The sequence below is a fragment of the Physeter macrocephalus genome, chromosome 21 (assembly GCF_002837175.3).
Source record: "Physeter macrocephalus isolate SW-GA chromosome 21, ASM283717v5, whole genome shotgun sequence".
Lineage (NCBI taxonomy): Eukaryota > Metazoa > Chordata > Mammalia > Artiodactyla > Physeteridae > Physeter > Physeter macrocephalus.
The window spans coordinates 102,775,689-102,800,962 of record NC_041234.1 but is presented as its reverse complement, the minus strand read 5'-3'; the positions used below and the strand labels follow the sequence as shown (position 1 = coordinate 102,800,962).

Genomic DNA, 25,274 nt, shown 5'->3' with positions numbered 1-25,274 from the left:
TCCTTTGCTGTGCAAAAGCTTTGAAGTTTCATTAGGTCCCATTTGTTTATTTTTGTTTTTATTTCCATTACTCTAGGAGGTGGGTCAAGAAAGATCTTGCTGTGATTTATGTCAAAGAGTGTTCTTCCTATGTTTTCCTCTAAGAGTTTTATAGTGTCCAGTCTTACATTTAGGTCTGTAATCCATTTTGAGTTTATTTTTGTGTATGGTATTAGGGAGTGTTCTAATTTCATTCTTTTACATGTAGCTGTTCAGTTTTCCCAGCACCACTTATTGGATATTAGCTTATATATAGAAAATCCTAAAGACTCCACCAAAAAAAAACTGTTGGAACTAATCAAAGAATTCAGTAAAGTTGCAGGATACGGAAATCAGTTGTGTTTCTATATGCTAACAATAAAATAACTGAAAAGAAATTAAGAATATCTCATTCACAGCAGCATCAAAAACAATAAAATATTTAGGAGAAAATTTAACCAGGGAAGTGAAAGATCTGTACACTGAAAACTACAAGACTTTGATGAAAGTAATTGAAGACACAAACAAATGGAAGGGTATCCCGTGTTCTTGAATTGCAAGAATTAATATTGCTAAAATGTCCATACTACCTAAAGCCATCTATAGATTCAGAGCAATTCTTATCAAAATTCCAGTGGCATTTTTCACAAGAATAGAAAAAAATCCCCAAAATTGTATGGAACCACAAAAGACCCCAAATAGCCAAAACGATTCTGAAAAAAAGAAAAGAAACAAAGCTGGAAGCATCATACTTCTTGATTTCACACTATATTACAAAGCTATAGTAATCAAAACTGCATATTACTTGCATGAAAATAGATGTGTAGACCAGTGGAACAGAGTAGAAAGCCCAAAATAAGCCCCTGCATATATGGTCAACTAATATTTGATGAGAAAGCCAAAAATACAGTTGACTCTGGAACAACATGGGGGTTAGGGGCACCAACCCCCACACAGTCAAAAATCTGTATATAATTTTACAGTCAGCCCTCTCTATCCATGTTTCCAAATCTGAATATTAAACCAACCACAGATCATGTAGTCCTGCAGTATGAATTTATTGAAAAATTCTGCCTATAAGTGGACCCATGCAATTCAAACCCGTGTTGTTCAAGGGTCAACTGTACACAGTGGGGAAAGGATAGTCTCTTCAAAAAATCGCACTGGGAAAACTGGATAAACACAAGCAAAAGAACGAAATTGGATGCCTATCTTATGGCACTCACAAAAACTTACTCAAAATAGATTAAAGACAAATGTAAAACCCAAAACTGTGAAACTACTAGAAGAAAACAACATGGGGGAAATCTCCTCAACATTGGTTTTGGCAACAATTTTTTGGATACGACAGCAAAAGTAAACAAGTTGGACTAAATCAAACCAAAAAGCTTTTGTACAGCAATAGAAACAATCAGCAAAATGAAAAGGTAACTTACTGAATAGGAGAAAATACTTGCGAACCCCATATCTGATAAGGGGTTAATATCCAAAATATATGAGACTCATACAACTGAATAACAAAAACAAATAGCCTTATTTAAAAATGGGTTGAGGACTTGAAAAGACATTTTTTTTTCCAAAGAAGACATAAATGGTTAACACTTACATTAAAAAGTGCTCAGTGTCGCTAATCATCAGGGGAATGCAAATCAAAACCACAATGATGTATTACTCATATACCTTTTAGAATGGCTGTTATCAAAAAGATAAGCAATAACAAATGCTGGCGAAGATGTGGAGAATAAGGAACCTTGTGCAGTGCTGGTAGAAATGTAAGTTGTAAAGCCACTGTGGAAGACAAAATGGAAGTTCCTCATAAAATTAAAAATAGAACTACCACATGACCCAGAAATCCACTTGGGTACATATCCAAAGGAAATGAAAACAGGGTATCAAAGAGGTATCTGCACTCCCATGTTTATTACAGCATTATTCACAATAGCCAAGACATGGATGCAACCTAATTGTCCATCAATGGATAAATCAATAGAGAAAATGTGCGATCTATACCTATATCTGTATCTATATCTAAATCTATATCTATCTATATAGGTAGATAGGTAGACACCGATATAGAAACATAATTCAGCTATAAAAAAGAAGGAAATTCTGCCATCTGCAACAACGTAGATGCCCCTTGAAAGCATCATGCTAAGCGAAATAAGTCATACATAGGAAAACAAACACCATATGATCTCACTTTATACGTAGACTCTAAAAACATCAAACTCATAGAAAGAGTAGAATGGTGGCTGGGTTGCCAGTAGCTGAGGGGTGGGAAATAGGGAGGTATTGGTCAAAGGGCACAAACTTTGAATAAGATGAATAATTTCCAGGGATATAATGTACAGCATGGTGACTGTAGTTGATAATACTGTATTGTGTACTTGAAAGTTGCTGGGAGAGTAGAGCTCTAATGTCTCACCACTATCACCATTACAACAAAATGGTAATTATGTGGGGTAAACTGTGTTAACTAACCTTGTTGTGGTAAACATTTTGAGAAGTAGACCTGTATCAAATTGTCATGTTGTGTACCTTAAGGTCACACAACGTTATATGTCATTTACACCTCAATAAATCTGAGGACAAAAATAGGCAGCTGACACTCCCCTATTTAAAGATTTATTATAAGTCTACAGTAATCAAGAAAGATGGTACTGACATAAAAATAGAAAAATAGATCCATCAAACAGAGAGAAAATGCAGAAATATACACAAAATGAATGATCAACCAATTTTTGACAAAGTTATAAAGGCAATTAAATGGAGAAATTATAGTCTTTTCATTAAATGATATTAGAAAATGTGCATATATGTATAGAAGAAAAAAATGAATTTCAATCCATACCTCACACTGTATATAAATTCAACTCCAAATAAATTGTAGGCAGAAACAGAAAAACTAAATTATTTTAAGCTTTAGTTTCTTAATATGGTATATTATATTGATTAGCATCACTAGTCTTCAGAGAAATGCAAATCAAAACCACAATCAGAAACCATTCACACCACTAGAAGGACTGCAATAATAATTTTTAAAAAGATAATAAAAATTGTTGACAAAAATGTGAAGAAATTGGAAATCTCATGCATTGCTGGTAGGAATGTAAAATGATACAATCACTTTTAAAGACTGACAGTTTCCAAAAATGTTTAAAAATAGAGTTACCATAAGACCCAGAAATTCCACTCCTAGGTACATAGCTAAGAGAAATGAAAACGTATCTCTGCACAAAAACTTGTACATGAATTTAATAGCAGCATTATTTACAATAAGAAAAGTGGAAACAACCCATTTGGCTTTCAACTGATGACTGGATAAATAAAACTATAAAACTTATTGGGTAAAACAGCAGAAAACAGGACCAGGCAAATGAGTGGCCTAGGGTGCAAAATTTAAGAACTTCTTCACTCTCGAGGATTTGCACAACCTTGAGAGATACTCCTTAAATTTTGCACCTTAGACCAATCATCTCCTTGGTCTGGTGCAGACTTTGAGAGAATGCTTAGTGAGCGTGCAGTAGGCAATGATTTCTTAGAAATGACATCAAAAGTAAAATCCTAAACATTTTTAACATGGTAAACTGAGCTTCACTAAAATTAAAATCTTCTGGGACTTCCCTGGTGGTGCAGTGTTTGGGAATCCGCCTGCCAATGCAGGGGACACGGGTTTGATCCCTGGTCCGGGAAGATCCCACATGCCGAGGAGCAACTAAGCCAGTGCACCACTACTACTGAGCCTGCACTCTAGAGCCCGCGAGCCACAACTACTGAGCCCACATGCCACAACTACTGAAGCCCGTGCACCAAGAGCCTGTGCTCTGCAACAAGAGAAGCCACTGCAATAAGCCCACGCACTGCAGCGAAGAGTAGCCCCCACTCGCTGCAACTAGAGAAAGCCCATGCGCAGCAACAAAGACCCAACGCAGCCAAAAATAAATAAAAAACAAATAAATTTCTAAAAAATTTAAAACTTCTGCTCTTCAGAAGATTCCATTAAGAGAATGAAAAACAAGTCACAGGCAGGAAAAAAATTATCCAGAATATATTAAAAAAACTTTCAACACAATCAAAAATCTCACTTAAAAATAGGCAGAAGATATATGACCAAAGGATGGGGGAAAATATGAAAATGTTCAACATCATTATTTGTAGGTAAATATGAATTAAATATGGCAAATCCATATGTCATATCCAAAATAATAATGAAATATTATTTGACATTAAAAACAATAAAGTTCTGATACATGCTGTGACATGGTTGAATCTTGAAAATATTATGCTACATGAAAGAAGCCAGTCACAAAAGATTACATATTGTGTGATTCCATTTATATGAAATGTCCAGAATAGGGAAGTCTGTGAAGATAAAAAGTAGTTTGGTGGTTGCCTAAACTTGGGGGACAGGAAAGATAGAGATTGACTGCTAACAGGTATGTGGCTACTTTTTGGAGTGATGAAAATGTTATTAAATTAGATTATGGCAATGGTTGCACAACTCTGTGAATACACTAACAATACTGTACACTCTAAACTATAGGTTGGAAATTATGGAAACTATATCTGAATAAAGCTTTTTAAGAATAACCAGGAGACTTCTGCTCAGGAGAAGATCACATAGCCCTTTTTCTCCGAAGCTCCTCCCTATCAAGTACAAGTATAAGCCCTGGAAATAACTTCAGAGAAAACAAAAGTAGAACTCTAAAAGATATAAGAGGAAGGTTTAGGACCCTAGGACTAGAGAAACAGCACAGTACAAAGTTGTCTTATTACCTCTAACCCAAGAAAGAAAGGTGACCCAGGACTGCCATTTCCTGAACACCAGCTTAGTTTTAGAAACAGAAGGTGGCCCAGGTAGGCTCACTCTTTTTCTGGATCAAATGAAAGTCCCACTTATCACAGGTGAGCCAGGCAGCACTACAAATCAATAACAGAAAGATGGCAGAAAAATCTCAAAACACTTAAAAAGTAAACTAACCTTCTATATAATCCATTGGTCAATGAGAAAGGCTCAAAGGAAATTTTAAAAATATATTGAACTGAATGAGAATACAGCACATCAAAACTTGTGGTACACTGTTAAAGCACTGAACATTTACATTAGAAAAGAGAAAATCAATAATCTAAGTTCCTACCTAAAGAAACTAGAAAAAGAAGAGGAAAATAAACAAGCATAAGGCAGAAGAGAGGATGTATTGGGGATGAGCTAGAGTGAAAGGGGCTGTTGTTTGAGCGGAATGATATTGAAATGGAATATGAATGGGAGAAGAATTAGAGAAGGACATGACCTGGAGTGTGCAGGAGAATTGCTGAGTGGCCTGAGGGCCCAGCTGAGGTTGGAAATTCTATTAGATGAACCAGTATTTGGAGGGCTACTACTTTATCTCACAGTGGTCATTATGAGATTGGAGGAATCAGATGCTTGGAGGAGGGACCCAAGGCTGAGAGTAAATAGTGCAGACATGATATTTCGAGAGCAAGGGAATGAAGATACAGTCAGTTCTAAATTCATATGCCCTGAGATCCTGCCTGGACAAGGAAAGAAGTGAAGAGAAAAGAAAAGGCTTGAGGCACTGGACATCTCAACAAGACCAAATAGCAGAAGACGTGGAATCCAGCCATTATTAGGAGATTTGAGTCATAGTGGAATACTGGAGTTGAGTCTTTTTGAAGTGATGTCATGCCTAGTGACGCCAAGTGGCTGCAGGTGGTTGAAATGCTAAGTTAAAGGATGAAAAACCAGGGTGTGGGATGGGTCTTCCACGTAGATATTGTTGAGGTCACCTAGGATGAGGACAGGACTTGGAGTGTCAAGGAAGCCCGTTGAGCTGGCCCTTAGATTATGGGGAAGAGTGAGGATAATGCCCGTATCTACTCACCACCATCAGCCCCAACTCCTTGGTTGGTAGTCAGCACTAGGGGGGAATGTAGGGGAAGCAATAAGATCAGGAGAAAACCTGGTTTCAGGGAAGGCCAGGAAGTGAAGGGAATGTGTTTTGAATCAATCTACTTACCTACTTGTTATCTGGTTTATTTGTTGATTTTCAAGCTGAGTGGGGAAAGCACAGGTGAACTCTCCCAAGGACACATCGTACTATTTTAGCTCCATAAAGTCCTGGAATGGCAGTCAGAGGCCTGTCTGGATCTTAATCCAGATCTCTGACCTCAAGTAAGTCCTTTCCAAATATGAGCCCTACTGTGACCATACATATAACAGAGAGTTGGAATGGATGAGCTTTATATTTTCTGCTGGGTTTAATATCTGTGGGTCCTAGATACAACTGCTAGAGTCTATCACAGTTGTTGTCTAATGGCTTGTCTGAAAAAGGACCTATAATGATGGAACCTGAAGCTTGCTTGTTAAAAGTGCAAATCCAAACCAAAAGAACTGACTGCAGACATCACAGTGCATCTTCGTGTCAAAGGAAGAATCCTATAATTTTAGGGTAAGCCAGTATAATCGAGTCGTTAAAGTTTTGAAGATTGGCTGTTTTCCACTAAGCAGATGTGTAATTTGGGCAGGTTATTTGACCTCTCTGTATCTCATTTTCCTCAAGAAGAAAATGAGGATGACAGTAACACGTATCTCATAGGGTTGCTGTGAATATTAAATAAAATGATGCAAGTAAAGCTTTAAACACATTTAGGAACTCGATATGTGTGAACTATCATTATAATTACTATTGTAAAATAATTATTATTATAGGAGGGACCCAACATTACCTTTCTGCTGTCTGTAAAACTCTACAGAAGGAAATATCCTAAAGTAAAGTGTGAAAAAATAAATAATACACATCATTCCACTTTCTGGAACTCTGTCCCTGGCATGTGAAATTTCCAAGCATGTCATGAAGTCTTAAGCTTTCAAGAAAGTTTGGTGGTCCCATCAATCAAACAGAAGCATGTTCTTCTCTTACCCTTGGAAATCATATGTCTCAGGATATTTCTAGGTTTTCATTTTTGACCAATCCAGGGGGGAATTTCTCAGTTGAGAGCACCTAGTGATCTCTCCCTTTATTCCCCTCTTTTATCCTTTTAGAGGGCCTCCTCTTAAGCTTTATTCTTTTCCCCTACTTCTCCTTCATCCCTTCTACATTCTCTTTATTCAGTTACAGCTCTTTCCCCTTTCTTCCACTTTACTCTCCTTTATCACACACCACACCCCTTTTTTCCACCTCACCCCTTTATTCCATTTCTCTCCATCTCCTTATTCCACATGACCCCTTCCCCTTTATTCCCCAACACCCTCTCCTTTATCCCACCTCACCCCCCTTATCCCACGTCACCTCCCTTTATTCCATTTCTCTCCATCCCTTTATCCCATATCTCCCCTCCCCTCTATTCTCCATCACCCCTTCTCTTGTACCCCACATCACTCCCCTTTATTCCACATCACATCTTTATTCCATCTCTCTCCACCCCCTTATTCCAAATCACCCCTTCCCCTTTATTCCACTCACTCCATCCCTTTACACCATGTCACCCCTGCCCTTTATTCCACATCACCCTCTTATATTTCGTTCCTCTTCCCCACCTCTCTTTCCCCTTCAGCTCCAGCTAGAGCTTCCCAACTCACCAACAAAATTTCAAATAAAAAAAACCACACACACAGTAAGCCATGAATATGCTGCTGTCACAATACAGATGTTTATTAATGATTAAATGCCAGAGAAGTTTTAATAATCACAAATCTTCGAGCTCTGCGGTTGTTACCCATTGTGTGATCAATTTCTATCCCTCAATACAATACATTCTTCATTCTATGGACCTTAGCAGTTGTTACCCCTCAATAACAGCTATAATTTTGGATGTCATACATAACCCATATCTGCGTGTTACCAGAGCATGTCCCGCAAATTTGTACCGTCCTGCATAGAGGAACTACAGAGACGATATTTAAGAACATTTGTAATCAGGTGGCTTTTACTGCTTGGAACTATGTGTTCATACCTAACTAGCTGTTTTGCTGACAACAGGATGTGGCTGCCAGCTGTCTGTAAAACAGATCTAGGTAATAAAATCAAATTTTTCCTCTAACTTTTGACCCCAGAAAAGCTAGTTGGGTTTCTCAGGATTTGGAGAGTGGCTGTTTGACGAGCCATTGGTCTAAATAATTTGGAAAAAATTATCCTGAGGCGGTGGAGTGGCTGCGGGGACACGGGCTATGAGTTGGTGTGACATGGTTTAGCATTAATTGTCAGCTGTCAGTAGGCTGACCTAACATCCTAGCATGCCTCTTGAGGGCCTTTCCAATTGAGCTCTTAGGAGGAGGGTAGGAAAGTCAGGAAAAGCATGCAATCCCCTTTGGGGGAGGGAAAGCACCTCGAGATTTGTGAGCTTCTCTGGGACAGGTGTTTACCACAAATGTCACATCAATTAAAGGAACGGCTGTAGTAAGGGAAAGCCAGGCTCAGGGGTAAAAGAGAGAGGCAAGGTAGCACCAGGGCGCCTGAGCATGACACATAAACATCTCCACTTTTACCGGCTCAAGGGACCAAGCATCCCCAGTAAAGGGGCTGGTAGTGTGTTTGGAATTCACAGCCTGACCCGAGCATCAGGTGGAACTCCTTCTTACCCTCAGATCTTTACCTTCAAGACTCTCCTTAATGTTTCCTGTGACATCCCAGGTCTACCCCCACCCTTTCCCCCTGTCTGGCACCATATAGAAGGAAAAACATCTAAGGAAAGAAGTAGCCGATGCCAGTTTTGGCCTCCTTCTCCCGGGGCACACGGAGCAATGGGCGGTCTTGCTCCACAATGGGGGGGTTACCCGCTCCTTCATCATCGTCATGGGAACGGGCAGTGCCGGGAGGCACAGCTGGCTCCTCAGAGGAACCTGGAAAATAGTAACAACGTTAACTCCTTTTGTTTCTAGACTTCACACTTCGCACAGCACCCAAGGAAATAAGACCTAATTTTGAGCTTCAAATACAGTATGAGGCAAGAGGTTAGGGCAGAAATGATTATCCCCATTTGACATGTAAGAAAACTGCGGCCTAACAGTAGAACATACATCTCTAAATCTAGATCCCACTGTGGAAGCTGGGTGTGTGGGGGCGGGGGGCAGGAGGGCAGGGCCATGTTAGAGAACAGAAAGAGTGAGACAGATACCCCGTGCTTAGAGCAAATGCGCAATACCACCAGGGAAGTGAGGAAGTGGGCGTCCTCCTAACAACCACCACCACCCTACAACCAGCCTGACTAATTTTACTAAGCAAATGAGTAACAAAGCTGGAGCCGGAAGCTTACAGAACTTCATGGAGGGGAGAAAGCAGGTGTCGGTCTTCAATGACTCTGAGGAGGACCTGTAGTCCATGACTTGTCCAGGCTGAGACTTGTTTTTAAGGAAGTCGGTATCTACAGGAAATGTAACAGCTGCATCTTCTTTGCGGAACTGGATGGTCTTTGGACTCTGAACTTCTTTAGAGTCAAGATTAGTAGGCATCGGGACTGCTTCCACATTCATGATTTCTTCAAGATTGACAGCTAGGTCTGGCTGAGGGTCTGGAATTGTATTGAGAATGGAGACACCTTCAGGCTCTGGAGCCATATTTGTAATTTCATCTTCTTCAAAAGTGCTGGCTAGGTCTTTCTGAGAATCCGGAATTTTGTTGCGAATTTGAGTGCCCTCAGGCTCTGGAATCACACTGAGAACTGTGTCTTCTTCAAGATTGGGGTTTTCTTCAGAGTCTTGGATTCCACTGACATCAGCGTCTTCTTTGTGTCCTGGGATTTCTTCAGCGTATGAGGCATCTTCATTGTTTGGGACTCCACTTACATCTGAAGATTCTTCCTGGTTCTGAATTTCATCAAAATCAGAGACATCTTCAGGGCTCGTTACCACATGGAGGGCTGGGACCTCTTCAGGGTTGGAGTCTTCTTCAGAGCCTGCAATTCCATTGACTTCTGGAGTTTCTTCATAATCTGGAATTTCTTCAGTATCTGAGGTTTCTTCATCATTTGGGACTCCATCAAGAGCTGGAATCTCTTCAGGACTGGGGTCTTCTTCAGAGTCTGAGAGCCCATTAACCTCTGGGGATTCTTCATGATTTGGGATTTCATGACCACCAGGGGCTTCTTCAGGGCTTGGGACCACATGAAGAGCTGGGACTTCCTCAAAATCAAGGTCTTCATCAGAGTCTGAAATCCCATTGACCTCTGGGGCTCCTTCGTGGTCTGGAACTTCTTCAGCATTTGAGGCTTCATCATTTGGGATTTCATCAAGGGCTGGGACCTCTTCAAGATTGGGGTCTTCTTCAGAATCTGAGTTTTCATCATTACCTGAGTCATCTGCATGGTCTGGGATTCCATCAGTGTCAGGGGCTTCTTCATTGTCGGGGATTTCATCAGTATCTGAGGCTTCTTCATTGTTCGGGATTACATCAAGATAGGGAACTTCTGCTAGGTCAAGGTTTTGGTAGTCTTCAAAATCTAGTCCTTCTTCAAGGTTGTGGTTTGAGTTTTCTCCAGGGTTTGGGATTTCTTGCACATCTTGGCCTACTTCAGGGTCTGGAACCATACCAAAATATGGTATTTCTTCAAAGTCTTGGATTTCAATGAGTTCTAGAATTTCATCATCAGGGTCTAGAATGTCCTCAAGGGGAGGAAGATCATCAAAATTCAGGCTATCGTAATCTTCATCAAGCTCTGGAATGCCTTCGAGATGTGGGCCTGGAATCTCAAGGTCATTTGGAATCTCGAGACCTTGGACTTCACCAAAGACTACTCCTTGATTGAGATATTCAAATACTAGTTCTTCATTGACTGGCACATCTTCCTCAGAGGACTCATCTTCCTCAAGGGGCTCATCTTCAGCAAGGACCTGGCCTTCAGGAGGGGCCTGACCTTCACCAAGGGACTGACCTTCACCAGGGGTCTGACCGCCAGCAGGGAACTGACCTTCATCAAAGGGCTTGCTTTGACCAAGGACAGCAGCCCGGACTTCAGCAGAGTTTTCCACTGGATCAGAAAGTAAAGCATCTTCTTCCATCTTTATCCGTGCGCTCCTGAAAGGGAATGAATTTGAAAAAGCTTATATACTTGGGTTGACTACCATAAAGGTGGCCGGGGGTTGGGAGCCCCCATAGGTGATTCTCCTTCAGGCTAAGCATGAACAAACCAAGAAAACACTCACTGGATCTTCCTCAAATTCCTGCGTCTGATAAAATCAAGGGCTTCAGGACTGGATTTCCATACACGCTTAGCAACCTGCCTCTGAATATGGGGAGGCACCTGAGGGTAAAATTAGCAATGTTAGCCTTTATTACACAACATTTTTAAAGTCTATACTCATCTCTATCAGGTACCCAGAACTGAAGGCACCATGCCCAACTAATGTAGGAAGGATTTCTAGACTGGGAGATTTGTGGCTGCCTGCTTTGGATACCCCCAGGGATGCATGTAGAACTCTTCCTTGCCTTGTGAACAGGTGAAAGAGTTGTGAAATAAATGTGTCCAAAGCTTCCACCTACCTGAAAGAGGATATCCCAGTTATCAATCATGGCACGGACCACATTGACAGAAGCAACATAGGGGTCAATCCCCAGTCTTGTTTTCCTGGACTCCCTCTTGGCAGATGTCCCCCTCTTCAGGAGAGCAGATCCAAACACCAAAGCCAAATTGGTGGAAGTCATACGATTGCCTGAAACCTAAGTAAAGAAAAGCAGAAAGTGATCAACTCTGAAGTAGTAATGGAAGTTACACAAATAGAAATGTCTCTTTTTGTTCTTGTTTCGCTCTCCCTCTGTCTCTCTGTCTATGTCTCCTTCTCATATACTCCCACACATCTCCCCTTCTATACATCTCACTACCCTTTCCCAGAGCTTTTTACCAACTGTCCATCAATGCCAATGGAGTCCTCGCAGTTCTCAGTGATCTTATGCAGGACCTTCAGGAGACGCTCCAGGGTGTCACTGTGGCAAGGTGGCATCAGGTAAACCAGCAATTGCAAGGCAGAAAGCTGATCCTGTGGCTTCAGAGCTAGAGGAAGGAAAACAGGGACTGGCTTAGGGGGTTAGCCTTGGCAGCAGCCTGATACAAAGAAAGGTGTGATTCTCGTTGAAAAATGCCAACGGCTATGGATAAAGTACTCAAGCGTCTTTTCTTTGTTCATTCTCATGACATTTGAGCTCAGGATTCCTAAAAGCAAGAAGTGCTCCCATCAAAATCAGACCCCCTCCCTACAGAACCTAGGTTCTTCTTTGCCCTGAGAGGGTGCACACAGCTTCAAGAAGCTCTAGAGAGATTTCCAAACAACAGACTTATAGCGGAATCTGGAGAGGTGTTTTCATCTTCTGGTGTTCATTTTGCCTTAGTTCCTTGGGGTCTTGCAGCCTGAGCTCTGTCCCCAGAACCCCACATCCCCTGTACTATTTCCTTTCCTTGCCCAACAAGGGAGAGCAGAAGACTCACTTGCTGTCAGGAGGAAGGACATGTACAAGTCATCTGGCAGCAAAGAGTCCTTCATGTCACGGAAAAACTCCTTGAGGAGTGCGGCCACATCATGCACATTCTGAGAGCCATCCAGCACTACATCCAGACCTTGATCAAATTCTTCACGGAGCTAGGAAAAGAGAGAGAATACATCCCGTAGCTGCTCTGCCCATCACAGGCTCCCTACTGGCCACTCCTTCAGTAAGTCTCAGGCTTCAGTGGAGGTAGTTGGCTACACGGTGTGCCTAGGGGGCTAGAAAGAAGACTGTGCTCCCTTCACGAGGCATGACATTCTCTTCAGGTCTACGGGGGAGCGCCCACCCCCAGCAGTTTTTTCTCACTGAAGGAACAAAAGCATAAACATAGCTGACTTACCTTACGCACTCTCTGCTCAGAATATTCCAGGGTGAAAATCCCCACTGTGCTTAAGCCTGAGAGAAAAGACCAGGGGATGCTAAGTATCTGTGCTCACCGCCCCCACCCCCAGCATTTCCCTTTTCCTCCCCCATTGTATCCCAAGCCCAACTGGTGGCAGGGGAATGTTTCAAGCCCTTCATCCCTTGACCTCTTTCCTCTCCCCATCTCTAGAACACCGTTCGTTCTTTCTCTTGAATTGCCTCCTACCTTGATTTAACCATCATCCCTGGCCCCTTACCATGTTTCTCAATGAAGCTGCAGCAAGCCTCAACAACCTGGGGGATTTGCTTAGCAATCGGATTGAGGCTCATTTTCCTTTTGGATCCCAGAAGTCGCTGGCCAATTGGAAAGGAAGTTTTGGAAAGTTGCAGGGTCTGCAGCAGCAGGGCCCCGTCCTCCAGTTCAGCCAGGCTATCCACAGAGACTGCACCCTGTGGAGAAACCCAGACTATGTTAAAATGGGGGAGCAGGAGGGTCACTCCGGACCTACCTGAAGATTGCACCACATTCACAACAGGAGACATTCTCTCGGTGGCAAGCCAGTTACACCCCTCCAACACGTTCTGTTCAGCTCCCCTTCCCTCTGAGGACACAGGCCTTGACCTTCCCGCCCCACATCCCTGGACACTTCAAGAAGGGTCCCTGCCTGAAAACTGGAGGGTTTAACTCACTCGACGCCCACGGCGAGTAAACTCCCGTGGCAAGGAGGGCTCAGCCCGCCTGCGACTGAAAAAGCGCCTGATGCGGCCAAACATCCTTTGCACCACGTTTCCCCGACGACGGCCCACAACCCGACCGGTGGCTTCTTCAATCTGCATCGCGGCTCTCAGTTCAAGTTGCTTGCGGCGGGTAAGCTCGTTCACCAACACCTCTTCCAGTCGAATGCCAAACGTCTTGAGTGATACCGCTGGGGAGCCAGGGAGAGAAAGAATGAGAAACGTCAACGCTCCGCAGCGCTTAAATCAGGAGGAACTGCAGGGGCTGTAGCACTCCTCTAAGCAACCGCCCCCAAGCCAACCCCACCCCACCAGACCCGCAGCGCCCCTCCCTGGGGAGGGAGCCAAAGGGACCCTGCGATGGTCTGGCTGAACGACTCAGCTCCACTCAACTACCCCGACGGGGTCTCTGCCTTAAGTCCTGCCAGGGGGTGACCACCTTGAAGCAATGAGGGTAATTTCTTCTGGGCAAACTGTCTGGGGTAGGTTCACCCAGACAGCTTAGGCATATCTGATGGGACTGCCCAGCACTCCTGCAGCTAGTGCGCCATTTCCTGAAATCATCCCCTGCGGGGTTTCTGGAAGCGGGGTGGGGGGGGGGGTGAGTCCCCCCAGGGGCAGTGGGCACCGCCCGGTCTCCAGTAGCCAGGGACGCAGTACAGGAGGGGTGCAGCATTCTATTTCTTTACTAAGGAAAGTACAGTATGAGAGACCCTCACCCCTCTCTTGTCCTCTCAAAATCAGAAAGCACTTCTCCAAGGTGTTTGGACGGTCAATAGGTAGAGCTATGGGAAGAGAAAAAGAAAACACACGCATTCTCATACAAATAGGATTTGATAAGTGACTAAAACATCGCAATGCATTGATCCACAGGGATTGGGGAGAGGGGCAAACAGCTCTGTCCAGCGCCCCAAAAGTGTTTTGCTTTCACTCAGCCTCAGTTTCCCCGTTTGAAAACGGGACCAATCCTAACTACCACATATGAGACTCCGAGAATTTAACCAAACCAGATCATCTAAGGCGCCGCGGGCGCAGCGCGCACCTTGTTGCGCACCAGTAGTAGCTCAACACGACGCTTAAAACATAAATTCCGGGGCTCCGAGGCCGCGGGACAGCGCAACAGGCGAGGGGAGGGGCTCTGCCTGCGGCGCCTCGGCTAGCAAGGGTCGCTAAGTTACTGCTGGCACGCTTGCTCCCGCGATGCCGTCGGCCCCCCGCGCTGCGGCCGCGGGAGAAGCGGTGACACCCGCTATCTCCGCACTCCGACCCCCGCAGTGGCGGCTGCCCGCGGGGTCTCCTCGCCCCCTTTGCTGCGCTCCTTTTAGGCTGCGCCGGGCGAACCTGCGGCCCCCTGCACTTTTCCATCACTGCGGCGGCACCCCTCGGCTCGCGTGACACCCCCCCCCCACCTCCCCTCAGTCGCAGAATCTGCGCCTGCACCGCGGAGACCACTGGCGCGCTCGACCCCCGTCCTGCGCTGGGTCCCTCTCGCTCCCAGCGCACCTCCCCCCGCCGCACCCCGCACCCGCACCCGCCCTCCCGCTACTCGCCCGGATTGGCCCGTGTCTCTCTCTCACTGTCTCGCTATCTCCCTCTAACTCTTCGTCTCTCAACCGCGCTGTCTCTGTCTGTTCCGGTCTTCTCTGAGTGTCCCTCTGCGTCTCCGTCTCATTCCGACTTGTTCTGGCACCTCACCAGGTGCGTCTGGCTTTTCACCTGTCCTCTGGCCACCTGTCTGTCCCTGGTATCTGCCTGTCTCACTGCCCCTCAAGCCCCCAGGCTTCAACCCAACTCAACTAACCTTAACCTCTTCCCAATTCACCAAACACCCTTCAACTCCCGCTCCCTCAGTTCTCCAGGATCCAGGAGAACCGGCCAGGTCCAAGACCAGAGGAGAGTCCCTCCCACCCTCCTGGACCCCCAGTTCGTCCCGTTCCGCCCAGGGGGTCCACTCGGCCCGAAGGCGAGGATGCCATATCCCGGGGTACTGCTCACCTCTTTCAGGTTTGAATTCAGAGAGGAAATGCCTGGCCACGAGTTCGTGGTAAGCAGTCTCTTGCAGCTTCAGACGCTCCAGCTCGGAGAGGCTGTGTATTGAGATCATCTTGGTCCTGCGGTCCGGGTTGTGTCCTGGGGCTCCTCCCAGAACGTTCACTAAAAAAATGAAGGTGGACAACAACAGCAAAGGGGGCATGATTCTGGGGCACAGTGTCCTTGCTGCCTTCAGAAAAGGAATGCAGCCACCCATTCTGGAATCGGATGATTACCAGGACTGCATCATCCAATTGTCACTGGACCTTGTGGAGGGAACTATGGGGGGGAGGGTGGTAAAGGGGGAGGGAAAACTGGGAGGTGGCTTCACCCTCAAGCAGAGCTGCCTCTGGCTGCTTATTAAAAAAAAAAAAAATCCAACTTAAAAAAAGCCAGCCCTGAACCGGCAGTCCAGAAAAGAGAAAATCTAATTAGGCAAAAAGGAAAAAAAAAAAAAAAAAGAAGAAGAAGAAAAAAATATTTTAGGAAAACCAACCTTACAATTTTAAAATGCACATTAAGATAAGAATAAGGTAATATTTTTCCATTAATTATTAGGAACATTGAGGGAGTTTATTTTTATTTTTTAATAATAATGCTTGATGCTGTCCAGTTTGGGTGAAATGGGCACATTCATCTAGGTTAGGAGCTCTGTAAATTTTGTACAACTCTTCCAGAAAGCAAACTGGACACGTGAGTCTGAAGCCAAAAATCATCCCCGGGCCCTTTGACCCAGTAATTCCCCTTCTAGGAATCTATCCTAATGAAATCTTCCTACAGACAGGAAAAACCATATGTACATGAACCATAACAGTAAAAAATTAAGGGAAAAAAGCTAACCCAGCAAAGGCTAGTTATCTAAATTATGGAATAGCCACAGTATGGACAACTATGCAACCATTAAAGTGATGTTTACAAGGAGCTTTTAAACAACAAATATAAAATACAGAATTGTATTAATTATGATTACAACTATGTGAAGAAAAACATGCAAAAACATAAAAGACTGAGAGAAATGCACCCAATTACTGATGGTGTCTGTATCAAATAGTGGGATCTGCTTTGCCTTTTGCCTTTTATCTATTTACCAAAAATTGTGCAACTTGATTATGTTATTTTTTCCTGAAAAAAAAAAAACAACATCAGTTTGTACCAAAACAAATATCATTTCCAGGCCATTTCTAATGAGACTCTCTAGACAGGATCGGTATAGTGAAGTTTCTTGGTATGTTGGCAAACCTGTTTTACATATCCCTTCTGCATGGTGCCCACTATCTCAAACTGCTCCCAGGTTGCACAGGATCCCCCAGTGGGGATCTCCCTGCACCCACACAGCATCCTATCCTGCACATCCTCACCTCTATTATTAATTTGTTCTTTCACGTATGCATTTTTTAAAAAAGAAAAGAAACCTGCATTAATTGTCTACTTTGTGCCAGGCACTAAAGATTCAAAGATGAGCAAAATAATAATATTCTTTTCATAAAGAATTTAACAGTGCTGTGAAGGAGATACACAGGTTAGCAACAATGTACAAAACCTTGTGATAAGTCAGTAGCCCAAGATATAAACAAACTACTGTGAAAGCAGAAAGGAGGAAACATCTAAGTCTGCCTGGAGACAGGGAGGGGGGGGAGTGTCCAGAAAGAGAGAACAGCTTGTGCAAAGGCAAAGAGATGGGAGAGAGGTTGTTATCTTCTTAAAGCTGTATAAAGGGGATGGAAGGAGATAAATCTGGATAGGCAGGAATGAGATCATGAATGGCCCTATAAGCCATGTTAAGGAGCTGGACTTTCTCCTGAAGGCAATAGGGAACTACTGAAGGGTTTTAAGTGGGAAGTGACAGAGTCAGAGCTGCAGCTTGGAAAAATCGCAGAGCAGTGAAAAACCTGGTTTGGGTAGAGAGCCTGAAGTAGGTAGATCAGCCAAGAGGCAAGAGATGCTGACACAAGTCAGTATCAATGGGGCTGGAGCAGGAGATGGAGTTTATGGGTATAATTGACAGGACCTAGAGAAAATTTTTTATTGTAATGGAAAGGATAGCTCCGAAGTTTATGGTTTGGGTGAGTGTGTGGATGCTTGTTCCTAAGAGAAGATAATTCGGGACGTGGGGAACTAAACCTTTTGGCAAGAAGGGAAGTGGTCACATGCTACTTTTCTGAGCTCTCCTTGCCCATGGAGTTTTATGATAATATTCTATATATTATGGGGGGGTGCTTAAACTCCAAAGATCAGGTAACGTGGCTTTGACAGAGAAAAGGTAGGTAGAAGTTTATCATCCAATAACCTATATAAATGAGCTCCGTCAAAAAAAAAATCCCTTACTTCTTTTGTTTCCAAAATCCTCTTTTGCCCACTTTCCTTAATGGCCAAAGTCACACATGTCAGAAATAAACACTTGCCGGATAACTGAAGTTCAGTATGAGATACGATGAGGAGTATTTCTATGCCTTTTGAACTGAGCTAAGAGGAAAATTCTTAGCACACATATTTTTAAAGTCCCTTCAACTGAACATCAATATCCCCTGGACCCAGAGTAAACACCTAAGCCCAACCACCAAACTGCATCCACAAAATGACCATCTTAACCAAAGGCACATGCAGAGAACCTAACCACAGTCCCAAACTCAGCAGCCAGTAATCCCCCACTCACAATGGCAGGTCCAAAATCTATTAGCCAAGGGTCTCATTCTGACACACACAGCCTAGCTCTGGATTATTTTTTTTTACATGGCTCCCTCTTTCCCTTTACCCCAATTTAGACATTTTTGTACCTGTTTTGGAGTTGCAGCTATTTCTTCTTGCCAAGGGTTACAATCTGGTCATCCAAAGAGTATAGCTGGTTCTTTCACCCAAAAATCAAGATGAAAATCAATCCCTCTTCTCCCCCCAAAATAAGGTGAGAACAAATAAGAGAACCTCAAAACAACGTCAGCCAAAAGAGAGAGAGAGAGAGAGAGAGAGAGAGAGAAACCTTTGAGAGATGAGTCAGCCTAGATGCTTACAATTCCAAAGGAAATCAAAGGCCTTAGAATAAACTGTTTGTCATTGCCTCCTGCTCAAAGATACAGGGCTAAACTTAAGAGCAATCATATGCCACAGTTCTGCCAGCAAAATTGACACTGTCTTCCTTGCCTTCAATACTCTCAAGGCACCAGTAGAATACCAGACAGAAGCGGAATTAGGAAGTCCAGTGTGCCTAGACAAGAAGCAGATGAGTAGGTTGGGGAGGGGGGAGCAATAACTAGGCTTCAACACTATGAGCTGATCACAGAAGGAGGCTCCTCACAGAGAACAAGGTGCTAAGAGACCTCTCTTGCTCCGAAGTGTCTTCCCCTTCCCCTTCAGCATGCCCTGGCATTGGCCTGAAGTGACCATGACATCAAAAAGGAAGAAGGAAGACGAAAGTAAGTCCTCTCAATTTCAGCACAGAATTCAACACATTTGCAAAAACAATATCCTTAGACAAATATCTGTAATGGTCCCTGGAGTCAGAGCTGAATAGAAATGAGTTCAAAGCCAAGCTGTGTGATTTCTTAGCTGTGTGAGCTTAGGAAAGTTTGTTGAATTCTGAGCCCCAGTGGCTTCCTCTCTAAAATGGGGAAATGATCCAGTATCCATTTCACCAACTGTGTAAGAATTAAATGAATAATGTACATGTGATATTCAGCATTGGCTTTTAATAAACACATTGATATTGAAGGTTCTTTGCAGAGGGCCTGACTTTACCAGAAAATATCAGGTTTCAAAAGTAATTACATAAAATTAGAATTTGTATCAATGCATGTGACTTAGTTCAATCTCTACTAAACTTGAATTAAATTAAAACGGGTAAAAAGATCTTGGGAGATTGTTGTGAATAGATCTTTCTTCTTCAATCTCCAAAGACATCAGGGTCAAGTATAAAAAAGTATCTTATAAAATGTAGAAAAACTAACTGCATAGGTCCATTTTAAAAATGCTGTTATTCCGATTGGTAAAATGCTTGTAAGTCTCAAAAATGCATCTATCTTTTAAATCATCCAATTTCACATCGTCACTAGCAAAATAACATATAATTTCATTTGGATCAGTAAAGGGGCTAGGATATTAGCAGCTACCAAGAGAGAGAATTTGAACAAAGAATAGAGGCACAACCAGATCAACTCTCCAGCAATACGAAGAGGGAAAACACACACGAGTGGCATCAAGCTTGTTCCTCACGTCCTCCTGAAACGCATGGCACAGATGGAGAAACAAATTAACATCAGAAAGGTCACCCTCTTCGACATTGTGAGGACAGAAATGTTTCGGCGAGGCATAAATCCACAGCCTTCACAATTTGGAGGACTAATTTACTCCATTGCCCCCATTAACTAGTTAGGGGTGGTGCAGTGCTCACTAGTAAACACCTCTGAGAGAAAAGCAGGACTGCACTGATGCCATCGATAGAATCCTAATAAATTAGGCACTTTATGGCACCAACAGAATTTTGCTTCTAGTCGTTGAGAGACTTTGGACTTTGAGAAATTGATAGTGTGCAGGGCTGAGTGCCCAAAAGGTATTGCATCTACGGTATTCAAATGTCTACAGGCAGTGACAATGGATAAAGACATCCGCATTAATATATCACAACATGAGAAAGAGATACAGGTCTCTAGATGAAAACATTCAGGCTCCAATGTGGTCTGCTGGCACATTACCTCATTCGTCCCTGAGCATTAATGAGTTAGCCTTTAAGTTGCTATCCCATAACCTCCATTTCAGCAAAGGCTGCAGTCGTGATGAACAAAATGGCTCATTTTACCCTATGCGGTGTAATGCCCCAAAATAATTAAATTTGGGGGCAGCGTTCTTCGGTACGTGAGTCAGTCCATCATACCATAACAGAAGCTCATAAACCAAAGGTAGTACTGTTAAAATACATTCAGAAAAGCTCTGGTATCAAAAAATGTTTCCAGAACTTCTTAGATTAGAATGGATCAGAGACAGAAGGGACCTTAGCCGTCACCTAGCCCAAAGCTTCCATTCTAGAGTTCAAAAAACTGAGGCTCAAAGAGAGACAGGAGATTGCCCGAAGCCACACAGCAATTTGACACAGAATCTAGACAAGAACCCAGTTCTCAGACCTAGGGCTCTTTCCGCTGCCTCCTCCAACTTTGCTCTTAATAGCTACAAAATAATTCATAGCTAAATAATGAAATCAAAAGAATGGACACATAATCAAAGCCTGATTCGATAAACCAAGGGAGGTCATATCCGAAGGTACAACAAGATATAGATATTCTCAGTATTATCTGCAGTATGTGTCAGAGTGCATAATAGTGCTGGCATCACAAGCTGTGTCACCCTTTATCTCGTTTTTCCCTTTCAGTTGCTGCTTCTATTATGTTGTGGCAGAAAAAGTAAAAAAAAATAAGATGTTCCATCAAGAGAAGGTAATTTTTTAATGTCTAATTTTTCTTGTGCTTTTCATGTTCTCAAAAGCTTTCCACATGTCCATTATTTCCAGAGCCTAGCACACAGTAGGTGTTCAATGTGTTTGTTGGGTAACCGTAGGATGATAAACTCCTGAGAGTTTTGAGAGAACATAAAGGTCTTGTAATTAAAACAGCTATTTGTGATTCATGGATAAATGAATCATGTCACTTTATTCTCACAACAAGCCCTGGGAAGGAGGTAGGTTTGGTGTTATGTTCCCATTTTACAGATAACAACAAACTAGGACTCCAGAGAGGTTGTAACTTAACTGAAGTTGCACTAACATGCCATGAAGGAATACAATCTGGGAACTAGACTATCCCTAGGCCTGGTCTTGCCCTTCCCACCAAACCACGGTATTCCTTGGTATACATCACCAACATCTGCTGCCTGGAACTGGGATGGCCTGAGTCAAGATTATTTTCTTTCCTAAGGAGATGGCTAGATTTTGAGGTCTTTCTTTATACACACAATTCTTGGGAAATGGGAATGAAGGTAGATGATTGATAGACAGGATAGATAGATAGATAGATAGATAGAAGAAGAAGAAGAAGAAGAAGGAGAAGAGGAAAGATACGATAGGTAAATAAGATAGGTAGATAATGATAGATAGAAAGATACAGATATATGTGGTTTTGAAAAACACTATTATGAAAGGTAGAGAAGAGGAGTGAACAGAGGAGAAAAGCACCAAAAGCACTATGCATTCCTCCCATCACGTCTCTTGCCTCAGCTCACTCCCCAAGCCGACAGCATGGCATCCTGAAAAGGTCCTGAGATATGGACTAGAACTTGGGTTCAAATCCTAGCCTTATCACCTGTAAGTTCACACACTCACCAACCAAGTCACTTAGAGCTAATCATCTCACTTTTGTGAGCCTCAGTTCCATCACCTCACAAAGTAAAAACCATGATATCTAGCAGGTGTGGCTATGGTAAAGATTAAATAAAAGACAGGGTGACATGAAAGAATCCTCCAAAGGGTACAGTGCTGTACCAAGGTGAGGGATTGTCCCCCCCGCCCCCGCCCCCGCCAAATACCTGAGAGTCATATTTGAAAGGAAGACTGAGCAGAAGTGCTGCTATCTGGAATGAAGCAGGCAGTGCCCCCACTGAAGAATGCCCTTGCACCATCCATAGAAGGTAAAAGTGGGTACCACATCCTGTCAGCAGGTAGCTCACTTTCAGAGGGGCTGAGTTGAACTGTTTCTTCACTGGGTCTTTCATGATCAGGAATGCCAGGCAACTAACGGTGGGGGTTGGGGGGATCAGTCTAGGCTCTGAAATGTAGAAAAGAGTTAACTGGCCCACAAAAGGGATTTAGTCCCTACCTTTGGTTTCCTCAGCACAGTGTGCAAGCCATCCATGTTAGGGATGGTGGAGAAAAGGGGGCAGCCATCTGGAGTGGAAAGTCACAGTTCCTGTCCTTGGGGTCTGACAGCCTAGTTGGAGGTCACATAAATGTCAAGAGTCTGACATGGGTCTAACATCATCCTTCCCTGCCCTCATTTAAATACACTTCCTCTCCTTTGTTCCTTTAAGGAATGTGAAGAATTGACTATTTCTTCAGGTCCACCAGCACCACTCAGACCCTTATTCAGCTGTAGGTTTATAGTATGCATTCGGTAAACTCTGATTCATTTTTCCCATCTTCTCAACTCCCCTGGTCCCAAGCCCCCTTCTTTAAGACATATTCCCTTTCAGACACACACATTTCATCTCACATACATACACACACACACACACACACACACACACACAGAATAGACTTACCCAATGTATTTGCTACAACAGAGGGGAGGAGGAGACTCTGAATTAAAGAAAGAACCATCAAACATTTGCCCCTCTAGACCACAGCTGGGGTTTCTACAGAGTGGGCACGAGAGAGGAAAGACCAGTAGGGACACTTCCCCAAACCATCTGGACAGAGATCTGTCAAGGAAACCTTCAGAATAAAGTTGTTCTCCAAATCTGTGCTGAGAGTTACCTCCCTTTCACCTTTGTTCCCCCACTCCCACCTGCTTCCCTTCTCCTTTGATTGTATCTCCCCCAAGAAGCATTCAATTTTCTGCAGTTTTCTTTTTCAAAACCCTGTCTGAATGGCTGTCATAGGGAATTGGGGCTGTGGGAGATGTTTTCCTGATAGTTTTCATGATAGGAATGGTATTTTAAAACTACATTTATTAAATAAACGCATTTTTTTAAAAAAAATCAATGTCTACCTACCTGTATCTATCCTCCTTCAAAATTAGACCACTGTCTTGGCTATGACGCAGTGCAAAAAAGACAAAAGAAACAAACAAACAAAAACCCTAGACCAGGAGTCAGGAGGTCTGCCTAGTTACTAAGCAGCTGAGTGGCCTTGGGCAAGTCTGTGAGCATCTCCAAGCCCCCAAACACAACCAGTGTCATCTATTATTATCCGGTTTATCTAAGAACACGGTAGAGACACAGTCCTCACTTCTGCCTAGTCCTTGATTCTTCTACAGGACTTAGCCACCTCCAGGACACAGGGCCACGTTGTGGCCACTGTCCACAGCTGGAAAGAGAGAGCAGCCCTGCCCCTCTGCAGGTTTCTGGGCGCCAGAGTGGAGAGTGGGTCTAAGCGGGTCTCCCTCTCCCTCCCTAATGGAGCCCTAGCCCGGTAGTCTGCCCTCTACCCAGAGCTAGGTGAAGGTGAAGGGAGGGGCAGCAGGGTGAGGGGGAAAGGGACAGGGACCGGCCAGCCAAGACTTTGCGCCCTCCCCTCGAAGGGTTGTCCCGGGCCACAGGTTGCCGCTGCGGAGCGTGGTCAGGCGGGGTTGCGCCCCTTGCGTCTCGCCCCTCCGTGGCTCAAGAGCGCGCAGAACCTGCAAAGTTAGGCAAAGCCCCGCCGCGCGCAAAAACCACTCTTGCTGCTTGCCGCTGCCGAGAATTTGAAAAACGCAATCTTTCTTGCGTGCACCACGTTTGAGCCATTGAACGCGAAAAGCTGGGCACCTAGTCCAGGACCCGCAGGCTTCCCCTCCCTCCCGCACGTCGGGCGCTCCGCTTGGAGGGCACTCACCTCCCACTCAGCCCCTCGAGGGGCTGCACTCAGGCCCCTGGAGCCCTGCCCCTGCACTACCTCTTGGCGACTCTCCTGGTCCGGCCAGGGAATAAATGGCTGCGTGACCCGCTGGTCAGTCCTGCGGCGCGACTACGACCCGTCCTGGGACGAGCTGCAGGCACTGCGAGCGCTTAGCTCTGCCGCTCAGATTCCCCCACTCTGTCTCTCAAGCTCCCGCGGTGGGGCAGGAGCTGATTCATAGCAATTTTCTACGCAGCAGCCAACTCAGTGCCTTACGCATACCTGTCTGCTAAAGTCCCGGGGCTACTCCCACACTGTTCCTAATCGCACCCCACAATCATCCCTCCCTTTACTCAAAGCTGATTTCTCTTTCAAGATTCAGCCCAAGGGTCCCTTCCTTTGAGGGCTCCCTTTCTCTTCCGTTGGCCATGCTACACAATCTCACATTACAGGTGAAGGAAAGGCGGAGGTGGAGGTTCAGATGGATAAGAAACTTACCAAAGGGCATTGAGCTAAATAGTGGCAGAGCCAAAAGGGAGGCCCAAAACTCCTGGAACCCCGCTCAGCACACTTTTTGTTACCCCTCATCACTTCCCTTCTGCCCTGACTAGTATGGCATTGAAGGGCAGGTGGCCTCCCTTTGCACACAAGGACTCACAAGGAACGACTCCCTGCCCCTCCTTCCCTCAATCTCCCTGCTCCTTGTTCGCCATCTTGTCGAGGGCCTCTGATCTTCCAAACTCAGAGACAAGGAAGACCATTTTGTTCAGAGTTCAATGAACAACAAGAGAAAACAGAATCCCTCTACCTATCTGGATGAGAACGGTCTCAGTAACCCATCCCCAACACACACACACGCACACACGCACACACGCGCGCGCGCGCACACACACACACACACACACACACACACACACACACTAGTATAGTCTTCATCTTTCTTTTTCTATCTTCTTGGCACCTGGAGAAGTCAGAAGGCCATTCACACCTGCCCAAACCACCTTACCTTCTAATACTGCTTCCAAAAATGCCTTCTTCTAATCTGCAGCCCAACAATCATATATTCAAATCACTATTCAGCCAAGCAAAAATGTATTATTCACAAGCACAAAATATTCTCATCTGACGCAACAAGGGCAATACGGGGT

General features: G+C 44.2%; 1 protein-coding gene across 15 annotated transcripts in view; it reads right to left on the bottom strand.

Annotated features, from left to right (window-relative positions):
• Positions 1-7,646: 7,646 nt before the first annotated feature.
• The window catches only part of ARHGAP36 (Rho GTPase activating protein 36), a 165,697-nt gene continuing 148,069 nt past the window's right edge, over positions 7,647-25,274 (bottom strand). For 12 of the 15 annotated variants that reach the window (XM_055081843.1, XM_028482756.2, XM_028482757.2 and 9 more), the window contains 11 exons: positions 15,582-15,740; positions 14,306-14,371; positions 13,542-13,777; positions 13,109-13,301; positions 12,829-12,884; positions 12,433-12,583; positions 11,852-12,000; positions 11,493-11,669; positions 11,156-11,253; positions 9,271-11,027; positions 7,647-8,857 (listed from right to left, as the gene is read on the bottom strand). In XM_055081843.1, the coding sequence (XP_054937818.1) occupies positions 8,700-8,857; positions 9,271-11,027; positions 11,156-11,253; positions 11,493-11,669; positions 11,852-12,000; positions 12,433-12,583; positions 12,829-12,884; positions 13,109-13,301; positions 13,542-13,777; positions 14,306-14,371; positions 15,582-15,690 (3,150 nt within the window). In that variant the 5' untranslated portion in view covers positions 15,691-15,740 and the 3' untranslated portion in view covers positions 7,647-8,699. Of the gene's footprint in view, positions 8,858-9,270; positions 11,028-11,155; positions 11,254-11,492; positions 11,670-11,851; positions 12,001-12,432; positions 12,584-12,828; positions 12,885-13,108; positions 13,302-13,541; positions 13,778-14,305; positions 14,372-15,581; positions 15,954-22,118; positions 22,240-25,274 lie in introns of those variants that run through there. The other 3 variants (XM_028482764.2, XM_007105874.2, XM_007105873.3) reach the window with 3 other exon arrangements.